Consider the following 25,932-nt stretch of genomic DNA (forward strand, 5'->3'; position numbering starts at 1 on the left):
TCCCGGCGTTATGGGATCGAGCCCCACATCAGGCTCCTCTGCTATGAGCCTGCTTCTTCCTCTCCCACTCCCCCTGCTTGTGTTCCCTCTCTCGCTGGCTGTCTCTATCTCTGTCGAATAAATAAATAAAATCTTTAAAAAAAAAAAAGTATTTATTTATTTATTTGATGGTGAGACGGCAAGAGAGCACATGCGGGGGAGCGGCACAGAGAGAGGGTGAGGGAGAAGCAGGTTCCCACTGAGCAGGGAGCCTGCCATGGGGCTGGATCCCAGGACCCTGGGATCATGACCTGAGCCAAAGGCAGATGCTCAACCGACTGAGCCACCCAAGTGCCTCTAGTTTAGATTTATTTTTAAAACACAGTTGCAGACATAGTTCTTCACTGTCAATAAAGCTTTTTATGTTCTTTATGTGTCTTAGGTTTACAGTTTTGTTTTTCACGAGCTTAGATTTTTGGATAGGTAAGATTTTGTTATATTATTCAGGGTTTATGTTTTTTATAATTCTTAAGTAATTGAACACTTAAGTAAATGTTCCATTAGGTTTTTTTGGGATTTTTTCCCCCTACTACGTTTTTTAACGTTGAATCTGTAATATCCATGATAAGTTTTGTGTATGCTCTAAAACATGCAGTTAGATTACTCTGTGTGTGTATTTGTTGGTCATTATATTGAATTGTGGCCTTTTTTATATTTTTTCTTTATTATAACTATACGTTGTAATGTTTCTATATTATGCCCTTTCTATATTTAGAAACCACTAGATCTTTTTGAATTATGGCAAGAGATATTATACTTAATAACTATAGTGATCAAGTTGGCATAAAGATATACTTTGATCCATATTTTCATTAGGTTGTATGACTGGTCAGATTCTCAGAGTCTGAAAATAACAGGAAAGGCAATTCTTCTTGAAATCTTTTGGTCAGGAAATGAGGCCTCTGGGCTTTTGACCAAACCAGTAAATATGCTTTTGGAGTGGACTATATATTCTCACAAGGAAAAGTGCAAGTCTAATGATGTAAGTAGAATTGATTTACAAACAAATAATGACCTATGGAAAAGTACATCTTTGAGTTATGCCTCTTTTGTCTTTATTCTTTGAACAATTTGAATAAAACTAAAATCTACCCAAATGTATCATTGTTTTCTATATAGTTTTAGTTTTATGGTAAAAGATCCTTAGAGACTGGCTGCTTCATCATCACACATTTGGATATAGTAGCTAGGGACAGTTATTTGATCATTAGTGCTAAGAAATATGTATTCACTTATCATTCTAGATTTTTTTTACTTTTGCACATTTCAATTCATAAGGAACCTATGATTTCAAAAATTGAGTCCATACTATTTTTTGTGTGTATAAATAAAAAGTTTGACTTGTTTTTAAAACAGTCTTTGTGGTGGTTAGCAGTTATTTCTTCATAAGTAGATCTTGCTTGTCATTAGGAATTTAACATGCAGTGATTTTAGTGTATTACCTACCTGAAGGGTAGTTGGGAAAATTAAATGCACTGAAATATGTAAAGTGCATAGCAACATACTGCGCCATGTTTAGGGTGCATAATTACTATTAGTCAACTTTCTCCTCTTCAAAATAATTGCCTTTGGGACTTTATTTTCTGCTTTATTTCTAATAAATATACTCAAAATAAATTGCATTTGAGTACAAATTGAGATTTATGTACAGGTTTTGATACCTAAATCTTGTGTGCTGTTAATGTTTTTTCAATGTTTTTTATTGTCATTTATGTATTTTCCTTTGATTTCAAGAAATAGTTAAGATGTTTTAAAACTTCTAAATGGATGTATTTTTGTTATGATTAGTGGATTTTGTTTGCCTGTGCTTTTTTTGTTAACTTCTAATAGTAAATTATAATTAATAAATGAGCCCTATAACGATTTCTGCCTTCTGAAATTAACTGAACTTTCCTTTTGACTCCATATATGATTATACAGTGCGTTTTCTCTGTCTTGCATTGCTCTCTATCATTTTTTTTTTTTTTTTAAAAAAGATTATTTGAGAGAGAGGGAAAGGGAGAGCTATCACAAGTAGGGGGAGGGGCAGAGGGAAAGAGAGAGGGAGAGAAACAGACACTTCACTGAGCAGGGATCCCACCAAAGGGCCTGATCCTAAGACCCTGAGATCATGACCTTAGCCAAAATCAAGAGTTGGATGCTCAACCGACTGAGCCACCTAGGCACCCTACTCTCTATCATCTTTCATGTCAAGTTTAATAATTGCTTTAGTCAGACTTTTTGGAATCTATTTTGTGAATTTATCCCTTTTTTTTTTTTAAACTATGTACTTTGTACGTAGTGATACGTAGTGGTTTGGGTGGAGAATTCTGGTGTCAGGTGGGCATAAGTATTCTTTCTCAAGGAAATTCTTACATAGTTTATCTTCTCATATTTCTTCTGATCTGTTTTCTCTGCTCGACTGTTTTTTAGTTCCAGTTAAACCCATGTTACACCTTCTGCTTTTCATCTATGCTTTTTCCCTCTCATCTAGATTTTCAGTTTTTTTTCTGTACTTGGAGCATTCTGGGTAGTGTCTTTTCATGTAATTTTTAGTTCACTAGTCTCTTTTCATCTATGTCTATTATGTTGTTAAACATGACTGTTGCATTTTTTCCAGTTTTAAACTTTTTTTTTTTTTTAAGATTTTTATTTATTTGACAGAGGGAGACACAGCGAGAGAGGGAACACAAGCTGGGGGAGTGGGAGAGGGAGAAGCAGGCTTCCCACCGAGCAGGGAGCCTGATGTGGGACTCGATCCCAGGACTCTGGGATCATGACCTGAGCTGAAGTCAGGCGCTTAACGCCTGAGCCACCCAGGCGCCTATCCAGTTTTAGACTTTTTAACTTCCTAATTACTATAACATGTTTTTATGGTTTCTAGTTTCCTCCAAAATTTTCAAGATTTTCTTTTGTCAGGCACTAGCTATGGTCTTTTAACGTGGCAGTGGTAGTTAATTCATAGTTTATGTATGAGTGTTTCATATTTGAAGTCTTTGTGAGTCTGTTTCTAACTGTTGTTTCTGCTATTTCCTTCTCTTGTGTTTTTTATATTCTCTTACAAGCTCTAGTGATCATTTACTGTGTGCCATAAATTGCATTTGAAAAATTATTTGTAGAAACGGTAACATGGCAAATGCACCGAATATCTTTCTCCAGAGAGAACTTCTGTTGCCAGGTTTGAGGGTTCCTAGCTAGTCCCAAGTGAGGTACAGGGCTGTAAATACATGGTTTTTTTCTCTTGTGTATTAGGCCTTGGGCTTTGGCTTTTATACTCCTTTTCTTCTAGGCTCCAGAAACCACACTTCTGTCTCTCAGGTCTTTCTTTGGGGTCAGCAAGTGTCCTGATGGCTAAGTCAGCTAGTTTTGAGGGCTTCATTTGGCTCTTTGTCTTGGCTTAGCAATTCTTTATAACTTTCCAGAAGTTATGTTTTACATAACGTGTTATCTTTCTGGAAGATGTTTTACATATTGTATTTACATACTGTATTCAACATTTTCAGTTTTCTTTTATAAGGTCATTTATTTGAATTACTTAAGCCTCCATTATCAGAAACAGTTCCCTTATTGGTTTTTAAAAATTCTCCTTAGGGAGTGCCTGAGGCTTACAAAAAGAAAATTCTTTTGAGGGCCCTAATTTTTCTTTAATTTCCATTAAAAAAGGGAGAATTATTTCTGGGTATAACATGTTTGTGATAAAGTAGTTGTATTATGTGGCAATAACCAAGTGAGTAGCCATTATCTTGTACATGTGTCTTGTTTAAAAAGAAATATGATTATACACATGTAAATTGAAAATACTCAACATAAATAGAGCTATCTATACTTCATTGCCAGTTGAGTTTAATACTTGTGTAATACTTCTAAGGTAAAACTGATAACATTCTTATTAATTAATGTCTGCTTTTTATGTACTTTTTAGACCATGGAATCATTGGGGATAGAAAAATTTTCTAATTATGGAGCATTTCTTTTTTATCCATTTGATTAAATAAATAAAACTGCTCATTTGTAACTGAAGGCAATGATAAAACTGACATTTTCACAATTATACTAAATCACCAAAGGACCATCAAAGATAAGAATTTACTCAGGAAATACTGATGTAAATAATAGATTTATCCATGATTAATTTGAAGGTTTCTGTTCAAATTTATACATAAATTAAACATTTTGTAAAGCAATCTACAATAAATTGTAGCATCAGTTGTAATATTAGAACTAGCTTTAAACTTAGCAAATCAGTATTTTATTTAACATTTGAATTGTGTAAATTCATAAAACCTGTTTGTGTGTGTGTACCTTATCTGCTAGAATTCATTCTGGTACCTAATTAAATCTTTTTGGCAGTTTCCAATTTCAAGAATTCCATGCATGTTCACAGACATCATTTTCTGTACTGTAAAGCATTTGTTTCTTGATTTGCTGAGTTGAAGCATTCAATTTAAGTCATTAGTTAAACAGAAGTCCTCAGTTTATGCTAATATTGTTTTGTCATAATGTCAATCAGCAAATGTTACAGAGTGACACAAAGGCAGTGAATTTCATTGTCATTAATCTGAGAAAGCTTTGGGCTTTCCTTGGCAAAGAGCAGAGGTGAGCTATGTCAAGGTTATGAAGGAGGTACAAATTTTGCTAAGCTTGGTGGTTAGTCCTGTTTTTCTTTGTGATGTCCTTAAATGCTATTTAATGATAACCCTACAATTGTAGGTAGAAGTGGAAGCTACTTTGTATTTAAAGATAGGGAAATTGAGGCTAAAGAGTTTAAGTAACTTATGCAAGGTGTCACGGCTTGTTAGGGTAAAGCCTTGCTTAGAGGCCAAGTCTCCATTGCAGCATACTTGCTCTTGTTTCAGACGCCAGTGCTTTAAACAGGAAGAGGCACATTATGTGTATTATGTTTGCATCTTTCTGACAGAGGTACTAGCAGAGTCTTGTGTCATCTCTTGCCGGGGATATTGCTTAAAGCCGTAACCCGGGAGTCAGAAGTTCCAGATTGCAGTTCTACATTATACACTAGTCAATTTTTGGAAGATTACCAAATTTATTAAATGGAGGTTACTTGTACTGGCAGATACTAGAGAACTGTATTGACAGAATGTCTGATAATAGACTTTAACACATTAGAAAGGTGTTCTAACGTAAATATGTGTCATATGCACATCATGTCTTTCATTTCTTTGTTAATTCTCAGAGTTTTCTGTTCTTTGAGCTTGAGCAAACTTTACAGTATTCCAGGAAAGCTTTTCTCCCTTGATGGTTTATTTGCCATTTTCTCACTAATCTACTTCTAAATCATGTATGTGTGTGTATATATACAGCCACTATGCTAGAAAGGGTAGCATTCTTTATACACTGTTAAAGTTGCAGTGAGTACAATCCATAGCGCAATGTCTTTGCCCTGTGGTTATAGTGAGTGGCATAAATAAGAATATATTATAAAGGGATCCAAGAACCTAATTTGAAAGTGTTTTTTTAAATAAAAATTTACTATTATGAATACATGGTAGTAGGAAGTTTGGGCAATGTCATACACATAAGAATAATTTTGACAGGGGCGCCTGGGTGGCACAGCGGTTGAGCGTCTGCCTTCGGCTCAGGGCGTGATCCTGGCGTTGTGGGATCGAGCCCCACATCAGGCTCCTCCGCTGTGAGCCTGCTTCTTCCTCTCCCACTCCCCCTGCTTGTGTTCCCGCTCTCGCTGGCTGTCTCTGTCTCTGTCAAATAAATAAATAAAATCTTAAAAAAAAAAAAAAAAGAATAATTTTGACAGTATCTTTCTTATCATGGTAAGGAAACTATAGTCATTCCTTGTGAGTATTGCAAGGGCTGCCCATCTGTGTTTAATTAACAGTAATATCAAGGTAAATTGAATAATACCACAAATTAGTATCAATATTGTCTATCAGGTGTGTATACATATACTTGTGTAAGGAAAGGGAAAGGTCCAAACTGGTTGATTTTCTTAGGTTTTTTTGAATTCATGAAGTGTTCAGTTGTGGTTTATATGAGACTTATCTCTGTGGGCTAAGCTCCTTTTCCCTCTCCAGAGCCTTGGGACCAGGGATCTGAAGTGATCCTGATTTACTTTGCTCTTGGGATGGGGAATATCTTGAGAAATCAAAATTTACCAGTTTCTTGCGTCCTTCCTGAGTAGTGTCATCGCTGATATTCAGATATACATGTTGCTGCAAGGAGCATTCTATGATGTATATCTTGATAGGATCAATTTTTAGCTTAAATATAGCTTTTCACTTTCCTGTTTTATATATTTATAAATATTTATAAACAGGATATTTATATATCCTGTTCTCTTGATAAGTTGAACCATAAGAAATAAAACTTGCTCGGAGTGATTGATTGTCTCCATGTTGGCTTTACAAAATAAGAATTGGCTTCCTGCAAACTGCTTTGAAGAGTAGCTAACACTCAGTGCTTAAGGGAGTGAGTTCTGGTTAGTTTATGGCTTGGACCCTACCAGGGTACTAGGGAAGGCGTTGGTACTTCCCAGCCAGCTGATAGAGCCAGTCCTGCTGCTGCTTCCCAAGTCATAAAGGTGCCACTGGAAGACTTAAACCCAGCTCTGCAATCAGGGTAGGAGAGAGGGTGCTGCTGATACCCTTTCAGAAATCCTGACCTGGCAGGATCAGGCTGTGGTCAAGGTTCTATATCGTATCCTTTGATGATATTAGAGGAAAGGCGTTGCTTCCTAATCATGCAGCTTAAAATCCCTTCAGGCCCATTTCTTCATAGTCTCTCTCTCAAGTTCTAATGTCCAGCCCAGCCTTAAGGCAGTGTATTGCCACACAGTGTGATAGAGCAGTGGGGGAACTTGCACACCTACCTAAGCATCCTGACTGCGTTTTTCCTCGCTGAAAACTTTTTCAGCAGGGCTGACATATGTGCTGCTTGACCATTTACCCTTGTTTGGACAACAAACCAGAACTAGAACTTCAGTTTTGAATTCACTTAGCTAAGAGCTTCTTATAATAAGGAATGATGATGCCCTCATGAAATATTATATATACCGTAAGAACCTTGTCTGTTGAGGGCAGGAGAAATAAATCCAATAGTCACTGATGGTTAGAGATTTCTCTGTCCCTAATCCCATATTAGGCATAGTATGGTTGCAGAACATAGCACTCAAAATCTATTTGGATACTATAATATTTATTTATTAAAACCTTTTCACATGTTTTCTACCCAGTTGTTAATTTGGTGATTTTTTTCATACATCCAACATGTCTAAAGAACAAATAACAAAATAAAGGAATTTCAACTAGTCTTAATGTCTTTGTAGAAAATGTCAACTAGTTTTAATGTCTTTATCAGAGGTGTTTAAGAAATATTTTTGTACCTCTCCACCTTCATAGTTATGGGTTAGAAAGATATTTTCCATATTAGGGTAAAGCACACTTACCATAATTAAAAATTTGTATGCTTGCTATATTTTTATACGAATTTAATGTTGATTGTAGAAGTGATGATAGAGAACAGTATTCATTCTTTAAAAATTGATCTTTATACATCTCTAAGTTAGGTAATGGCATTTGATACAATTTAATAATTAGAATTTGATCCAATCTGTTTCTTCATTTACAACAAAAAGGACAATCTTATCTGCTAAACTTTTTATTCATTGTGTTTTAAGTCTTTCTCTGGCATATGCCATTTGGATAAATGTAAAGATTAATTTTATGTATAAACACTAGGGATGGCTAGGTCTGTCTTTTTTTATAATCCTATATTCCTGTTAACAGAAATCCATAGAAGCCAGATACTTCCTCATCAATGTAACAGAATTACTGCCATACTAAAGCATTTAACACTATTGAATAATGTTTTTTAAAAGTTTATTATAAGCAATTCATATATTAAGTCCCAGAGGTTTTATTAAATGTTTTTGTCATGTGGATATAAAGAAGTAGATATGGATAGAGGGAGGAAGGAGAAGAGAAAGGAGGAAAAGCAGAGAATGGAGAGAGGGAGGTAGCTTGTTAGGGTTCTCAGGAGTACCTTTTAGTATGAGCATGCCCTGTAGTTTTAAAAAACTAAAGTTTGCCTCAACAAGTATTCAAAATAAACACTGATAAATATTTTAATACACTTTACTAATATTTTCCCATCTTAACGTTAGGTCTTCAAACATGAACTAGCTTACTTACTGACTGGAATTCTTGGAGCAACAATAGATTATTGGATCTTCCTTGGTCTTAAGAGGGGTAAAAATGTTATGCAACACATGTCTGATGACTTAGGAAGTTATGTTTCCCTTTCGTGTGATGGTAAGTGTATCTGTATTATGTTTTTCATAGACCAATTGTGTGATTTTCCTTTAGGCAGTCTGTAATCTTTAATAAACATTTATATGAAGTTTTTAAAAAATACTTCCATATACACTCACCTGTGTAAGTATATATACATAGATACACATACATGTAGATATGTGTATGAACACACACACACACATAACAGAAACAGTATAAAGAAGGTAAAAATTACTCCTAATGAATGCTCTCACACAAACACTTTTTCATCTTTTTCTTTCTTGGAATTTCTAAGTATTTTTATATAGTTGAACTCATATATGTAATTTGTATTCTTATTTTCTTCTAAATGTTACATGAGCCTTCACCCCCATATACATCATTTATTATTCAAAATATTATTTGTTGATTTCATAATAATTGAATGTTATAGAAAATAGTACCTAAAAATAAATTATTATATATGTACATAACTATTGTTTTCCTTAATCATATAACTAAAAATTATAAGTAAACTACCCTATACAAGTAAACATTTAACTAGACAAATTTATTTTTTATTTATTTTTATTAACTAGACTAAATCTGTTTATACTCTTTTCATTGAAGAAATAGATTGGCTTTTTTATATATGATGTTCTAGAATCTTACATGGTAAGAACTATTTTTAGTCCCTTTAATACTTTTTCTTTTTTTTTTTTAAGATTTTATTTATTTATTCGACAGAGATAGAGACAGCCAGCGAGAGAGGGAACACAAGCAAGGGGAGTGGGAGAGGAAGAAGCAGGCTCATAGCAGAGGAGCCTCATGTGGGGCTCGATCCCATAATGCCGGGATCACGCCCTGAGCCGAAGGCAGATGCTTAACTGCTGTGCCACCCAGGCGCCCCGGTCCCTTTAATACTTGGTAATCATTCAAGTTGAGTAGAAAGCATTACCTTTTGTGAAAGGAGCAGGGAGCCCAATGTGGGACTCTACCCCATATGTGCCTTATGAATAGTTCTCAGCTCTCTTCCTGGATAAATGCTTAACAAAAGACAATGAAATTGACTCAGAATATTTATGTTATAAAGCCACTTGGATTAATTTGGGTTATATCACTCTTTAAAACATTTGCCCCATGTACCTGTTGCTGTGTAATTTTCCTTATTATAAAAAGCTGCTACTATTTATTTCCTATTGAGTCTGGTGATGTAGCACATAAGCACAGATGAAGCAAAAATAAGTAGTTTATATACACAATTTTCTCACTTTTTCTTCTCCCACCAGTCATCTATTCTAATTTTAAAATTTCCTCTAAAATAAATGGGGGGGAGAAGAATATTATTTAAGCAATGTGATAACAGAACTCATTTTATGAAATGTTCTTCTGAACTCTCTTGGTCTTCTAAGTGAGGAAGGCTTCCAAAAGACCTGAGGTACATTCCTGAACTTTAAAGTCAATTTAGGAAACTATGAGTCTTTTTATTTCTGTCTTTGTCTCATATCCTAACTTCCTAAAATGAATGTATTGTTTAAAACAAGTGAGTTTGTGGCCCTCCAATATAAAAGATCATTTTTATGTACTTTAAAAATTTTAGATTGCCAAATACTCTTTTTTGTTACACATTGTTTCAGTGCATCTAGGTTTTATGTAAAAGAAAAAGTTCTTGAATATGCTGTCAATCACTTTAATACTTTGAAGAGAGATTCTAGAATAGGAATCCAGGATTAAAACTAGGTTCAGGATTTATTCAATGATGCCCTCTGCAAAGAGAGGTCTCTTTTTATACTACTGAAGTTAGAAGATTTTTATCTAAAGCATTTTACCTTTTTTTTTTTTTTTCCGTTTTCATTGTTGCGGGGTGATTACTGTTCCTTTTGTGGAATAGCTGTCCTTTGTTGCATGACTTTTTAACATTTCTTAGCTCAAATTCAATTTTCTTTTAGAATCTTATTATTTCTTTCACACCATTCCTACTGGTCTTTTGTTACTGCTGTTGTTTTAGAAAAGCAAATTTCTGTCATCATTTCCTAGCCTCAGAACTAACCATTCAGCTAAAAGGATTCCCCTGTTTTTATTCCATAATGAAACTGCTTTGAGTTAGGGGACCCAGGACAGGATTAGCAGTGGCTTTAGAGACTTCAATGACTTTAGAGTCAGTGTAGTTACATGTGTTGTTTCTAGTATGTATGGGTCACCTTCAGGGAAATATAATTTATCTTGTACTTAAGCCAAATGCAGGAAATGAGAGCCTGTACTAATGGGGTTCTCTATACATCAGCTTCAGTGGTGGTTTCTCTCATATTCTGAATTTCCCTTTACTTTAAAGCAGGGTATTGTTATCCACCATTATTTCCACCTATCACGTGGCAAGTTCAAACCCAGCAAGTTTTAGCCTGTGACTGACTTAAGCTAAATCTTAATGTAATGTTACCATTACAATTCTTTTTTTTTTTTTTTTAAAGATTTTATTCATTTATTTTTGCGAGAGAGAAAGAGAGAGAGAATGCGAGTGCACAAGTACGCTTGAGCCTGGGCGGGGTGGGAGGGAAAGAGGGATAGAGGGAGAAGCAGACTCCCACCCAGCAGGGAGCCCAGTATAGGACTTGGTCCCAGGGCCCCAGGATCATGACCCTAGCTGAAGGCAGACACTCAACCGACTGAGCTACCCAGGCGCCCCACCATTACAATTCTTCCGACATACTGAGTGATTACTTCGCTTCCACAGGTACGTTTGATCACTAATGTTTAAAACTCTAAATGAGATTTAAACTATATCCATGGTTGAAATTTTTTTTTACCCTTCTCAAAGCACACAAAGTTGGTCCCTTAGGCTTCTTAATTTGGCTACAGGTAGGCAGTTTTAAAAATTTATTTCTAAAATGGTTCAAGTTACTATCTTCCTGATTTTTTGTTGCTAGTATGTCTTGATTTTTAACCTTTGTCAAGGGACAGAAGTCAGGTAAACAGTTTATCATTAAGAGAATGGTAGATTTTCTATAGCTAATATGCAAAATTAAAGTGTTTCTTATGGACTTTGTAGCATAATACTTTCATCTGTACAAGTGGACCAGGTGTTCTAATAATGTCCTTTTTGTATGTTGCTATTCTGGTGAAGAACCATTTCTTTTTCTCTATCGATACCCCCGCCATCCCACACCACTCCACCCCATCCCCCCCTTTTTTTAACTATTTTTTTTGCATTCTTTTTTTTTTTTTTTTAAGATTTATTGATTTATTTGAGAGAGGGAGAGAGAGAGAGGGAGGAGCAGGTAGAGGGAGAGGGAGAGAGAGTCCCAAGCAGACTCTCTGCTAGGTGGGTAGCCTGACATAGGGCTCAGTCCTCCAACCCTGAGATGAGGACCTGACCTGAAAGCAGGGGTTGGTCGCTTAACCCACTGAGCCACCCAGGCGCCCCTCTTTGCATTATTCTTTATCTTAGTTACCATTTTTTGCTTTTCCTAAGTCACTAGTAAAAATGTTACAGTTTGACTGTTATATGACATCCAGTTTTAGATAATGGTCCATCTTTCTCATTTATGGCCAACAGTACATTTTTGTTTTTCTTAGTGCAAAAGTATAAAATTCATATTGTGATGCTACTCAGATTCAAATCTATTAGTTTTAGTTTAGTAAAACTGTTGTTAGTTTTTGTTTTGTAGAAAATAAGGCAGAAGATCTTTCACTAGGTAAGTAAAATCTTTTCTCCTTTCCATCAGATCTCATGTCCATCCACCCATATAGATGCCATTCTCTTTTATTTCTGAACACTTTGAACAGAAAGTTTTCTTATCTCCCTTTCTGTTTTTTAAGATCAAGTGATCTGAAAGGGTTTTTTTTTTTTTAATGCCTAATTGAAATTCCTGGTAAATTGGCTAAAGCTAGGGGTTGGCAAATTTGTGTGTGTGTGTGTGTGTGTGTGTGTGTGTGTGTGTGTGTGTGTGTGTGGTGTACCACGTAGTGTTGTTGGCTTTGCAGCTGTAGGAAGAGCAGCCACACACAATATATAAACGGACACGGCTGTGTTCCAGTAAAACTTGATTTATAAGGATAGAGAGGAAGGCATTGTTTCCTACTTTTTAACTTGTTTCTCCTGTTTTTAGTGGGAAAAAAACGTCATCGCAATCTACGATAATATTTGACATCTTTAGAGAACTTTAATAAAGCTTCTTTTGCCATTCTCAGGCTACATCATTATTTTTTCCTGATAAATAGTTTTTCCAAACCTTTATTCACTTTTATTTTTTAAATCCCTATTAAAATCCCTCTGCATACTTCAGACCTCTTCCATCTGTATTTTTTCATAATTTTACTAAGTATCTCTTCAAAATGTTTCTGTTCTCTTCACTTATTCAGCAAATTGTTATTGCCACTCTACCAAGAGTTGATCTAAGTGCCTTGTGCAGTGGAGGGGGGAAACAAAACATGGTTCTTAATTTTTTGGAGCTTTTGGTGGCAGAAACAGACTACAATTAGATTAATGTAAATACATCATTTAAAAATGCTAAGTGCTTCAAACAAGAAAAACTAGGTGTTGAAATGAGTGAACTTACACTTTATAGCAGGTAGTTGAGGAAAAAGTACCTAAAGGGTAAGTAGGAGTTTGGCAGAGTCAGGGAAGCATCTCCCATTGGAAAACACAACATTTGCCAAAACTGAGAAAGGAAAAAGTGGGGCCTGCTTGAAATCTTATGGTAGCTGGCTGCTGGCAGGATGCAAGGAGAAGAGTGAATAAAGGCAAGGGCAGAGTTGAGGAGTTAGAAGCTATTTTAATAAGGGAGTGGCATGATGTGATAAATGTTTTTAAAAAGATGAACTAGTCTTAGCTCTCCGGAGTTATTGCTCTCTGCCAGTCATTCATTCATCCATTCATCTTTCAAATACTAAATGTTTGTTCTCTGCAAGTCAGTGACCTGTAACCTGTGAGGGATACAAAAATGATCCTGCCCTTAAAGGTCTTACAGTCCTGTGGCTTAGTTTCTTGTGTTCTGTTGTTCATCTATTACTTATTATTCCCTTTAAATGTGTTACCTGTTAATATGTGGATCCATTATAGTTAGTGTTTTCTGTTTGTTGTTTTTCTAAGCTATCAAATGCTCTTTCTGGATGAATAATTTCATTTGGATCATTTCTTTTGAACTGTACAGTGCAAGTTATTTCTGCTTTGTTTTGCCTCTGCTTAGAGGTGATATGTTAAGAGAGCAGTTGGTTGTAGTAAATGCTGTGATGCTAGGCTTTTTTTAAATGTGTAACTAGAGATTTTATATTCAAAAGAATTATTTTGAGAATAGAAGAAAATATTTGCAAACCATGTATCAGATCAAGGGTTAATATTCAAAATATATAAAGAACTAACAAAACTTAATAGCAGACAAAAAAAATCTATTAAAATTTGGGCAGAAGAACTAAAGAGACATTTTTCCGAAGAGGACATCAAAATGGCCAACAGGCGTGTGAAAAGATGCTCAGGATCCCTAATCATCAGGGAGATGCAAATCAAAACGACAGTGAGATAATGCCTTACCCATTAGAATGGATATCGTCAAGAAGACGAGACAAGAGCTGACAAGTATGTGTTTAAAATAGAGGGGGGGAGTCTTTATGCACTGTTAGTGGGAATGTAGAGTAGTCCAAATATTATGAACAATAATGTGGAGGTTCCTTAAAAAATTAAAATTGATCTACCATACATACAATTCAGCAGTAATACCTTTGGGTTCATACCCAGAAGAAGTGAAAACAGCATTTTGATGAGTTTACACACACCCATTGTCACAGCATTATTCATAATAGCCAAGATATGAGAAAAACCCAATGCCCATCATTGGATGAAAGGATAAAAAAGATGTCGTATCCATACACAATGGAATATTATTCAGCCATGACGAAGGATATTCTGCCATTTGAAACAACCCAGATGGACCTTGAGTGCATTAAGTGAGATAAGTCACACACGAAAAGATAAGTACTGTATGATATTACTTACACGTGGAATCTTTAAAGTCAAATCTGTAAAAACAAAAGAAAACCCAGTAAACCTAATGTGGTATGATGTTGGGGTCCTGGAGTGAATGGTCTGGAATGAATTCTTGAGACCTCTTCAGTGCAAAGAGGTGTGGTTTTTTTGTTTTTGTTTTTTTTAAAGCACAGATAATACTCATGGGCAGAAAGAGCTGCACTGGGGTTATAAGGAGTGACTGATTATATACTTTTAAGTTGGGAGGGGTTTAAGGATAGGGTGTAAGTCTCTAAGGAATTTGGAAGCAAGGTGTTTTGGACCGTGAGGGGCTAGCTGTTTATAGGAAAAGGTCACTTATTACAAGTCTAGTAAAACCTTAGTCATGAGACCCTTCAGATGTTTATCAGTGTGCTGTATGTTTGGAGGATGATTACTAACATATATCTTTTGCGGGGGGGGGGCGGGGGGGCGGGTAGAGATAATGGAAGTTTCCAGAGGGATTTTTGTATGTTAAAGAAGACTTACAGGATCCTGGAAGTTGGGCTAATATCTAGCTAAGGTTGCCTTTTGCCTCTGGCAAAGTATTAACATTGAGGCAATGGAGTTCCTGGAGGAAGGTCACTCTGCCTGTCTCAACTACTTGTCAGTGGGCTACAAAGGAATTTTATTTTTCTTATACATTTATTTTGCCTTTGTTGGTGGTTCCTATAGAATGGGAAGTGGGGGGATGAGATTGATTGTGTTTAAGGGTACAAACTTGAGTAGTAAATAAGCCATAGAGATCCAATACACAGTATAGTGAATACAGATAATATTATACTCTAATGATGTTATATAATCAATGTTACTTCAATGGCACATTACAATATATAAATGTATCAAAGTGACAGGCTGTTCACCTTAAATTTATAAAATGTAACATGTCAAGTTGATTAAAATCTGATGATCATATTGTTTGCACAGTTTCAATAATACTTCTAGTAGGTTGTAGGAGTAGTCAGTTGTAACAAAAGGTTATAATAACTCCTTTCTCTTTTCCAGTTTTTATAAATTATATTGCAGCTGAGGCCTTTTTGGAAAGGATTGTTTGAATTCAGCAATTTCCTGTATGTGTGGGGCTAGGCGGATCTACTTAACATCCGACTGGAGCCATTTGCCTATATGGCAGTGTGCGTCAAGGCAGGAACTTGAGGTCTTTAGGCAAGGCAGAGTTTCTAGCTTAGCCTGGGTGCTTTTTATATTTTGGGCTGGATAATTCTTTATTGTTGGGGACTGTCCTGGGAACTGTGAGTTGTAGGGCATTTAGTAAGTATCCAGGGCTTTTGACCACTGGATGCCAGTAACACCTTCCACCCTAGTAGTGACAATCAAACATTGCCACATGTTTCCTGGGGGAAGATTCTCCACCAACTTAGTCCATTCTTTTTCATTTCCCACCCCCTTCCCCCAATTGAACAAATCAAACAATCAAGGACTACAAGGATATCAACCATAGCCTTTTGGTAAGGCATCTGAACAGGAAAGGACACTGGTTGTCTGGTGTCTTTTCAGCCTAAAGAAAATCAGCCTCTGACTACACAGGTCAAGTTTTACGCTTTATATTGATATTTAGTTTATCATTCGGTTCAACTTTTAAAATATGTTTAACCTGTTATGTTTATTTTGCTAACTTTATTGACTTTTTCTAGTTGTTTATTTTTCCAATGTTAGTAGTGATAGGGGAACAGAAGATGCTACTCCAAAATGTGTCACCTTGGCATGTGGATTATTCTGAGCTAAAGACAGTTGAGGACCAATAGACTTTAGGAATAGCTTTTTACCCTAACTGCCTAAGAGAATTTAAGTAACTTCTTCCTGGACCAGGCCTTCTATACAGAGTATGGGCTAGGTGTCATAAGTTGGAGCTAGCTTGGCAGGGCCGGTTTGTTCAGATTCCTGTGTGTGTTCCATTGTTTCTGCATAGCATGGCAAACATTTGCTTGCCAAACATTTGCTTTTCCCACCTTCCTGTGAATTGTCTTCCTTTCTTTTGAATACCCACTCCCTACCCCCAGTTTCCTTAGCTCAGGAGAGCCTAAAAGCCCTAGTTGCCTAAGTGTCTTTGAACCTCTTCTGTGTGAGGCTCCTGTATGAAAGGAATTTGATAATCTGTTAATCTTTGTTTTGTCAATTTAATTAATAGACCAGCCAAAAGAATCAGAAGGGTTGAGGGAAAAATTTTTCCCCCTACAGTTGACCACACAGAGAGTAATTTTACTGCTCGCTCTGGGGCTGCTCCTGCTGAGAGGTCCTGGGACCATTGACAGAATACCGGCAGAAGGTAATTCTTACCATGTCAGTGTCCCAGATCTCTGCCTGCATGGTCTGGTGGAAGCAAGAATGGTGAGAGTCCTCTTTTTCCTTTCCTAAATTTGGATTAGCAGAAGAAAATATTTCTGAAAGTAGTTCCTTACGTAGGGTGACTCTTTTAAAGGTTTGTTATGAGTAGTCTTGGTTTTTGTTGATCATTTTCTTCCAGAGATGGTCACTGTTTTTCTTTGTCTCTCTGTTGTGTTGTTTGTCGTAAGTAGGAAAACCATAAGGTATAACACAAGCGTAAGCCCCATAAACCTACTTTTTTGAGCCACTGGCCTCACAGACTGGTGAGTTCCTGGTTCTCATCAAACAGGTGTATGTTTAGACAAACTTTGTTGAGGGTCAACATGTACATAAGGTAAAGGCTTTTGGAAGCCAAACCTGCAAAACTCGGGGGCACGGGTCAAACATTTAAAGGCTATTAGAGTGCCCACCACCTAACTCAGTGACTCCCATATTAGGATAAGTTGGTACTAGAGCAGGTTAGATTGACACTAGGTCACCCACCAACCTCAAGATGATTTTTATGCCATGAGATACTTTGTAAAAAAAAAACGCACAATCCCCAAAGACGAACATCCCTATTAAGTATTACTCTGTCTCTCAGAGACCCAAGGCTCAGTTAGTGTACATATAAGAAAAACTAGATGAGGTCTTCCTTTTGTTTTGTTCTGTGTCTTGAAAGCTTGGCTTTATGACCAGTGAGAATATTCTTCCATCGTTTCTGCCAGTTGGAAGGTGCACATACCAGCATGCCTCTTGGTGGCCAGTTGAATAGACTGGGGTTCCAAGACACAGAGTCATAAACAGCACTCCCTTTGACTGTGCAAGCCGTGAGGGTAATTTGTCATGAGAGGTCCCAGTCCCTAAGAGGCCTTAGTCATCTCAACCTATGTTGTTTTGTTACTGCTAGAAAAGTCCCATTCCTTTAGTATCTACCCATTGTCACAGATTAGCATGTCTGTGACCGGAGACACTGTTTTCACTATACCATTTTAACTGTAACAACCTTTGTAGACTCTTTGAATGATCTTGGATCTTAGGGGCTGCATCTTCTGTACCCTGTCTCTTGTGTCCATTGTAAAGATTGATTCTGAGTGTGGAAAGTTGCCTCTGGGTCTTTCCCCAAAAAGGCTTACTGGTTTGAGTTGCTATTAAGATTAGTATAAGATACCTCATGTCAATAGCCAGACAATAGATCCTTTATAATAAAAAATATGTAATTGGTTATATTTAAAAGGGAAAAATTGTAGAGAGCTCTCATCTTAAACAGTTGTCTTGGTGGTGCCTATGGAAAGAGCAGATTTAAAAAGAGGGACCCACAGGAATATAATAGCTAGCCTTAGGGACTCCCTTAACAAGAGTAAAGAAGAGAAATGAGAACAAAAATTAAAGTCCACATCCCATATAAATTTCACATCTTGAATTCCAGCCCAACCTCCTCAGCAAATTCCCTTAACTTCCCAAATTTTCCTGTCTTCTCCTCAACATTCCTTAAACACCCAGCTACCTGTATTTTTACTAAAAGATTTATGTAGAGCTTTCCAGCCTCATCTGGAAGCCCAGAGTGTATTGGTCACTAGTGTAAATGTTGAAGGCTAGGAAGTAAATTTAAACACAAACACTTCTAATGGGCTTTAGGCCTCCCTTTACTATTTCTTAAAATTCCTCCTACTTCACAGGGCTCTGTGATCAGCCCCTGCCAGCTTCTGGCCTTCCTATGCAGTGTCTCCTGAGGATGTGTGTGGACTGGACCCCCCTGGTGTCCCAGGAACACCAGCAAATCTTTTACATGATAAAACCCTCTTACCTCTACTTTCAGAAGACTTAGCAAATTTAGAGAACAGAAAGGTTAGTGGCCATTCACAACCCCACTAGGAGGGACCTTGATTAGCTGCAAAAGGCTATTCTTCCCACCCACAGTTGTGCTATAGTTAACTGAAAAGCCAGATGCGTGCCTGAGGAAAAATCCGCCTCTCTAAGGAAACAGATAACCAGAGTGTCTCTTAGACTCTCCTACAAATGATCAGCTGACAGCCTAAAGGCTGATGTTCAGGGTCTCATAGAAGCAACAGTAGAGGCTTTTTTCCCCTAAGATGAATTGGTCCAAGGTTGAATTGTGCAATCAGAAAGAAGGCCTTTGTGTTTTAAAACATTACAGAAACTTTACCAAGGTATGTTGCACTGAACCCTGACGCTGAAGATACAGCAGTCTTTAGGTTTTTATCTTAGTTGGAAATCTTTTCCTTGATGTAAGTCCTTATCTTACAGATCTTTGCAAAACTAGAAATGAAGCCCTAGAAACAATTACCGTCCCCAAAATCTTCCCTATAAATCTTAAAATGCTGGTAGATATTGTAAAAGATTCGGACATTGAAGATAGAATTGTCCTGCACTCAGGAAAAGAAAAATTTAAATAGCAATCACCCTAAATTTCTGATAAATCATAGGCAAATACGACCCAAAAGCTCCATTTTGGAGAAAACTTGGATACTTAGTGGGTTTGTGATGTAAATTTTCTACAGCCACATACTCTAAGATCCATTGTTTGAAAAGCAAACTTCAGGGAGGTTTTTTTTTTTTTTTAATCCGAGGGAGTAAACAAAGGAACTATTTGGAAATAAAGATAATAAAAAAATCATTTTTAAATATCATCTCCATAAATACTGAAGAGCTTTAGTCATCTGAGCAGGTGAATTTAACTTATTCCAACTGTCAAAACAAAATTTGGATCCAACTGCTCTTTTATAAACTAGTGAGTTTTGCATTATCATACCCATCTCATGACTAAAATTTTAAAACAAAAACAGTGAGGGCTGTTTGCAGGTGTGTGTGTGTGTGTGTGTGTGGTAAATGTGTGTGCTTATTCTACCTCTGTATAGTATTGCTAAAATCATAAAAAGAACTCTACTTAATTGACCTAAAAACAAACAGTCCATATAAATGAATTAAATCTTAAAATTCTCAGAAATACATCAGACTAATGCAAATGCCTTTTAGGTCCACATAATCTGGGAGAGTATTTAGTATTAAAGCTAGTTTAAGTTCATTGGTTTAACTACAATAAACATGTCTTTAAAATTACCAACATTGAATATAATGCAGACCTACAACTTTTACTCTACCCAAGTTTGTTAGTGAAATAAGTTAAACAAATTTGTGAGCAAGAAAAATAGGTTGGGATGATGGCTGGCTTTGTCTAATTTCTTACGACATTTCCATGGGTAATCTAAATATAATTGTTGGGAGCAAGTGATTTAGGTAGATGTAAGTGGGATAAGAGTTTTTAGGTGAATTTTTTCTACGATAATTATGTTTTATGATATGTGTGCTTAAACAGCTTTCCAAATCTCTTTGGTAACTTCTTAAAACCCTTAGAGTTTTGCTAAGTCAAGTTAAATGACAGAAATTCATTGCATACCTAGATCATTTCTAAATTGATGAAATAGTAAAACATAAATTACTGTATAAAGGTTTATCCACTTCAGGTTCCCTTTTATAGGGTAACTAAAGATAATCTGATGTGTTAGTAAACTTGTCTTTTGTCTCTTTGGCAAGTTTATGAGTAACAATATACTTCTAGATATTGAAGAATGTATTCAAAATTTGTTGGTAATAGCACAATTGTCTACTTCCTAATTTTCACTAGAAATTAAGTTTTCTGAGGGTTAAGAATTTTAATGTATGTGATTAAGACTACTAGAAATAATAGAGGAAATAACTGCATGCAAGGAAAGTAAGTTGATTTTTTGACTAAGAGAAAGCATGAGGTATGGAGATGTGTTTTTGGTAAGGGGAAACATAATTTTGTCTTGTTTCATAATTGAAGGAGAGAGAATTTTACCTTGTGTGGTCAAATTGGCTAAAATTAAATGAATTAATTATTTTTTAAAAATAACCTTTGATATCAGTAATGTACTTATGTTTAAGTAAAACCAGAAGTATTCTTTGATCTGCAAAAAGGACAGTTTTCTTGGAAGATCTGTTTGCTTTTAATAATGTAAAAGGTTTTTCTTCACCTTTTAAAAAATCTGCTTAGAAAACAAAGATTCTCTGTATTAGCAAAATAATTTCTTGTGTTGTCGTTGTCAAGTCTTTGATTACTTAAGAAAACAGTCTTCTCTTAAAAGAGCTAAGGTTTGGTTTTGTTTTGTTTTTTCCCAGCTAAATTTCTGTATTTGAGTGTAAAGTTTTTAATTGTCACTTTTGTGAAATTATTTCACGGCAGCTCATGATGCTGTTTGACCAAGTCTTGTAAAATCTTTTGATATTCTTGACAAACTTCCCAAAATTAAATTCTAAATGAAGTCTTTTTTTACTTCGAATTAAATTTGGGATTTTGCAGGGGGTGTCTGGAATATTATAAAAGATATGTTCTCCCTCCTTGTCAAATGAGCAATTCTGAACTAATTAGGTTTAAATCACATGGGAAACATTGTCAAATAAGAAATAATACTTAAGCCTTCTTTATGTTGTATTTGTATAGGTGTATGTAAGTGTTCCAAAAATAATAGAAAATTCCCAGATATCTGATATGTCCTGGTATAATGTTATCACTTCTAATTCTAGCTATCATCTTAAGATGTATGCCACGCAAATAACCAAATTTTCTTGTTAATTGCATTGTAATGAACTCAGCAGACCCTTAACCACAACCATTTTTGAGTCTGTTATTTACAGAGACTTATTGTTCTACTCTGTTGCCTTTGTGAATACATTTCATCCTCAGAGAGATTCATGAAAGGACTGTGACAAATACTCTAGAATACATGTTTCTGATCATTTTAAGATCATACTATTGGGTAAGAATTTACAGAACTCTGATGGAGAAACATAGCTTCATAAAACTGCAAATTTAAGATTAAGATCAACAAGAATTAATTTTATTGGGCTTAATGAACTAATGAAATTATCATAATTTTATGACTGTTTGTTTGCAACATTGCTAGGTCAAGTGTTGTGTTTTTCCACTTTTAAGAAAACTTTACAACAAATTGGTAAAGTGTACTATCCTTTGTAAACAAAGATGAAAAGCGTACTTTTTCTCCCTACCTGATCTCTCTGGAAGTCAGAAACTTCTTAGTATTCTTATTTTCATGGCAGTATAGCTATTTGCATAAGTTCAATAAGAATCTATTCTCCTTATAACAGGACACAATTGGAAACATTGGTTTTGTTGCCAAAACTTTGGCTGGAATGTCATATTTGAGAATGTGCATAGAATCAGATATGACCAGACAGCTTTAAGGAACTAAAGCTGACTTCATGGAGCCATTAAATCCCCTTGGAAAAACAGCCTGGTACCTTGCTTTCAGGGTTCCCAGCAGCCTTACCAGGTAAACAAAGGCACTTCCTGGCAGGCTCAGAAAACTGGATATTTTGGAGACCTCAAGAAAAGAGGAATTTATCACATCTATAGGTATAACAGTCTGATGGCAGGTCCTTGGCTTGGCTTCCTAGTCTCAAGATCTTCTAAAAATTCAATCTGAGGGGTGCCTATTTGGCCCAGTTGGAAGATGATGCTATTCTTGATCTCAGGGTCATGAGTTCAAGCGGCACATTGGGTGAGGAGATTACTAAAGAAAAGTACACAAAACTTTAAAAAAATAAATAAACAATGCAAATTCAACCTGAGATTCCTTATGAAAAGATCCAACAAAGCAGATTTAAAAGAGCCTGTATGATCAATAACTATTCTTGCTGCGCTTATGTAAATAATCAGGCCAAATTTAGTGAAACTAGACTTCATTTTCAAATGACTTAGTCTTATTGTGATTATATTTGACTAAATGGAGGTGACTGTAGAGAGAAAAATTGTTTCAGTAATACACTTTTATGGATATCAAATTCTATTGCTGTGAATTGTCTTTGAGGTCTTGCTTTCTGCCTGTAAACTGGACTAGATCCTGAATTGTAGTTCCTCCAGTATTTGGCTATTAACTGTCCAAACTGACACTTCTAAATTTTCTCCCACCTTTTGGACTTGGAAACTCTGAGAACTGAAACTGCCCTTTTCCTGAAGCTGTGCAAGCAAAAGCTGGACAGCTTGATATAAACTTCAGAGAAATTACCACAGCAGCTCGTTCATGGACTGTCTTCATGCCTGTTGCTGTGTGGTCACTCAGAAAACTCACCAGAAGACATTGAAACTGCAAACCATGAAAATCTTTCATATTGCCACTGCCTGCCCTCATTACATCTGAAGATGTTTTGAGCCAGACATCTAGAAATCTTGACTGGCTGTCTTCAGAACCAAGAGATTTGTAGTATAGTCTGCCCAACCATTAGCATCCGCTATTCTTTTGCTTTTGTAGAAATAACTCTTAGTAAATTCCTGATAGTTTGTACAATGTAGACCTAGCTTTGGGAGCCCACCAGCATCACTACCTCCTGAAATGAGACACAACTCTTCTAACTGAACTGACCAGTTCTCAGGACTAAGATGCTGGGTTAATGAGATGGAGCAATCTACCAACTCAACTTCTAGGATGTGAAACTTCTAAAGGCAGAACCAAAGGGGAGCAGAATATGCCACCCCAGAATGTGCAACTTTAGCATGTCGGTTATTTTGAGCTGAAGACAATCAAGAATCAAAAGACTCAGGAGAACTTTTCATTACTCCCTTAACTGCCTAAAAGAATTTGGGTAGAGGGACTGGTCCAGGAAGAGAGCTATCACCAGAGATAACTACAAAGTGTATGAGATAGATGTGGTAAGCTAGGGCAAGGTTGGTAGAGCCTCTTTGTTCAGATTCCTCTCTGTGTTCCATTGTCTCTGCATAGCATGTCAAATACTTGTTTACTAAACATGCTTTTCCCATCTTCCTGAAAATTGTCTTCTTTCCTTCGAAGCCCCAGACCCCCGCCCCCATTCTGCTTAACTCAGGATGGCATATAAACCTCAGTTACCTGTCTTTGAACCTTTTGTGTCTGTGAGGCTCCCATGTGAAAGGAATTAAATTTGTTTTTCTCCTGTTAATCTGTCCTATGTCAATTTAATTAATAGACCAGCCAAAAGAATCTGGAAGGGTAGAGGAAAAAATTTTTCTCCCCTACATAGTGAATCTGCTGTATTGTATATCAAAACTTTTTTCTCCTGTTTTAATTTCAGCTCTTGTAGTGTCTTGCTGATTGGTCTTATTTATTCTTTATATTCCACTTTATCATCCATTCTGTTACTTATGCAGCGGGTATCATTGGAGAATTCATAACATCGAATAGATTATTTTACATGACAAATAGTCATTCCAGTTTTTCATTACTCTCAGTTCTTTTGTATATTTATGCATCTCCATGTTATTGGAGAACTTGAGGTTTTTGGAAAAAGAGATTTGAGGCTCTTGGTGTTATTTAAAATTATAGTTCCTTCCCCCCACTTCCTATAATAGAGTGGGTACAAACTTCTAAGGAAGTCTTTATAAATTCTCTTGTCGTAAATTTTCCTTTTCTTTACATTTATTCCTCCTCTGCAGTGATAGGATTCATGGATGTTGTCAGGGGAAGGGGTCTAATTTCTTTCTTCCTGTCAGCTCAAATCAAATAACATATGTGTCCGTTAAAAAAACCCAAGTACTGGTTTGCCAAAGGCACAACCCTATTGTGGGAAAATATCTTTAACATTAGTCAGAAAATATAGTGATAAAAATCCCATACCTATCTATTCATTTATTATCCCTCTATTCGTGTGTGTATATATCTAATTTCAAGATTTTTCTTTAAAATAATAAAAAGAAATGATTGTTTCAAATGTGAGAACATATCTCATAATTTTTTTTTCTTAAAAGGCAAGGAATGAGAGTATTAACCGTTTTGGGGGATTTAAAATTATGTGGATGAATCTTATTGGTGTAGGAATCATTATTCGAATGAATAAAACCCATGTGGAAAATATTCTGTAGACAGAACTTTTATAGGGTATAGCAGTAACTGTATTTACTTCTCTCGTTTTGTACAGACTTTTCTTCGCAGGAATTAGAGATTTTCATTTGTTCCTTTTCCTCCTCCTGGCTTCAAATGTTTGTTGCAGAGGCAGTCTTTAAAAAGTTGTGTTTACAGAGTTCCATCAGTGTTTCTTCTGAGCCACTCTCTCTTCAGAAAATGGTAAGACCACTCTATTCTTCTACTTGCAAGAAGTGAGTTCATAAATTCAACTTTAAAATGTTTTTTGTTATTTCTAATAATTGGACGGAGCTTGTTAACCTTAAATCTTTCAGACTTATAGAAATCTATATGATCTTTCAAATCTATGTAAGAGTGGGTAATTTTCAACCTCAAAAATGAAGTGTGATTAGTGATAAAAATTATAATTCTTATTTGAGAGTAATTAAGGATTGATAACAAAAATAATACAGAAATCTTTGTTTCCTAATCATTTGCCATAGTACATAAGATAATTATTTTGAAAAGACCTAGATCCAAAAAATTTTTATGTAGTATTTAATGGTAATTTAAAAAACAAAATTTGTAAATGACGCCAAAGGTTATTCCTTTTTATATGTATACACACATATGTAAGCTGCATTTGAGTCAAGATTTTCCAGTTTTATCTTGGCTATCTTTAATTAATATCTACTCTCTTCAGCAGTTTCTTCAACAAATGAGAAATACGCTTGTTTATTGGTCGGATTGGGAAAACACTGTTGTACGGCAGTCCTTATCCTTCACAACTTTTGCTCTTCTCATTCCACTTATTCCAGAGTTGTTTTCTGTCGAAGGAATGCATTACCAAATGGAAAAGACAAAATACCGGTTATACATAAACCATAAATATTTAAAATATGCAAATGAACCATAACAAGTTGGGCATTAGACTAATCCAAATGAGAACTTTGCTAAAAGGGTATCAAAGTGAATCTGAAAAAATGATTATTTTCAAAAAGATATTTTTCTTTTTTTCTCTGTCATGTAAATGACCTGGAACTAGAAGCTTTCTTATTATTTTAGCATGTTCAAATGAGAAAGGATAGCAACCATAGTGATAAAACCAAGAAAATACAACTAAATTTAATGGTGAAATGAGTCAGGTAATTTCTTTTGACTGCTTTCCAGGTCTTTGTAGTTGAGAAAGCAATATAATACTATTTTGCAACAGGTATATTCCTATTTGCCAGCTTTGGGGAAGACTGGTGTGCATGGGACTGGAAAGATGCAGATACCAAAGAAAATAGGACAGCGGCCTTGCCTTGAATCTCAGAGAGCCTTATTGATGGTGAACGGTGCAAAACAGAAACAAGTTGAAGGGCTGCCAGAGTTACCGTAAGCGATGCTTATATATCAACTTTTGTTTTGTTTTGTTTTTTGGTTTTGGTTTTGGGTTTTTTGTTTTTGTTTTTTAGTATAGCCCTTTTTTGGA

The 25,932-nt window shown here is 35.8% G+C and overlaps 1 protein-coding gene across 3 annotated transcripts in view; it reads left to right on the top strand.

Annotated features, from left to right (window-relative positions):
• The window catches only part of SLF1 (SMC5-SMC6 complex localization factor 1), a 71,324-nt gene that overhangs the window by 38,320 nt on the left and 7,072 nt on the right, over positions 1-25,932 (top strand). For all 3 annotated transcript variants that reach the window (XM_002923629.4, XM_034656506.1, XM_034656505.1), the window contains 4 exons: positions 856-1,021; positions 8,156-8,303; positions 24,535-24,680; positions 25,672-25,835. In XM_002923629.4, the coding sequence (XP_002923675.1) occupies positions 856-1,021; positions 8,156-8,303; positions 24,535-24,680; positions 25,672-25,835 (624 nt within the window). The remainder of the gene's footprint in view (positions 1-855; positions 1,022-8,155; positions 8,304-24,534; positions 24,681-25,671; positions 25,836-25,932) is intronic.

This window comes from Ailuropoda melanoleuca, chromosome 3 (assembly GCF_002007445.2).
Source record: "Ailuropoda melanoleuca isolate Jingjing chromosome 3, ASM200744v2, whole genome shotgun sequence".
Lineage (NCBI taxonomy): Eukaryota > Metazoa > Chordata > Mammalia > Carnivora > Ursidae > Ailuropoda > Ailuropoda melanoleuca.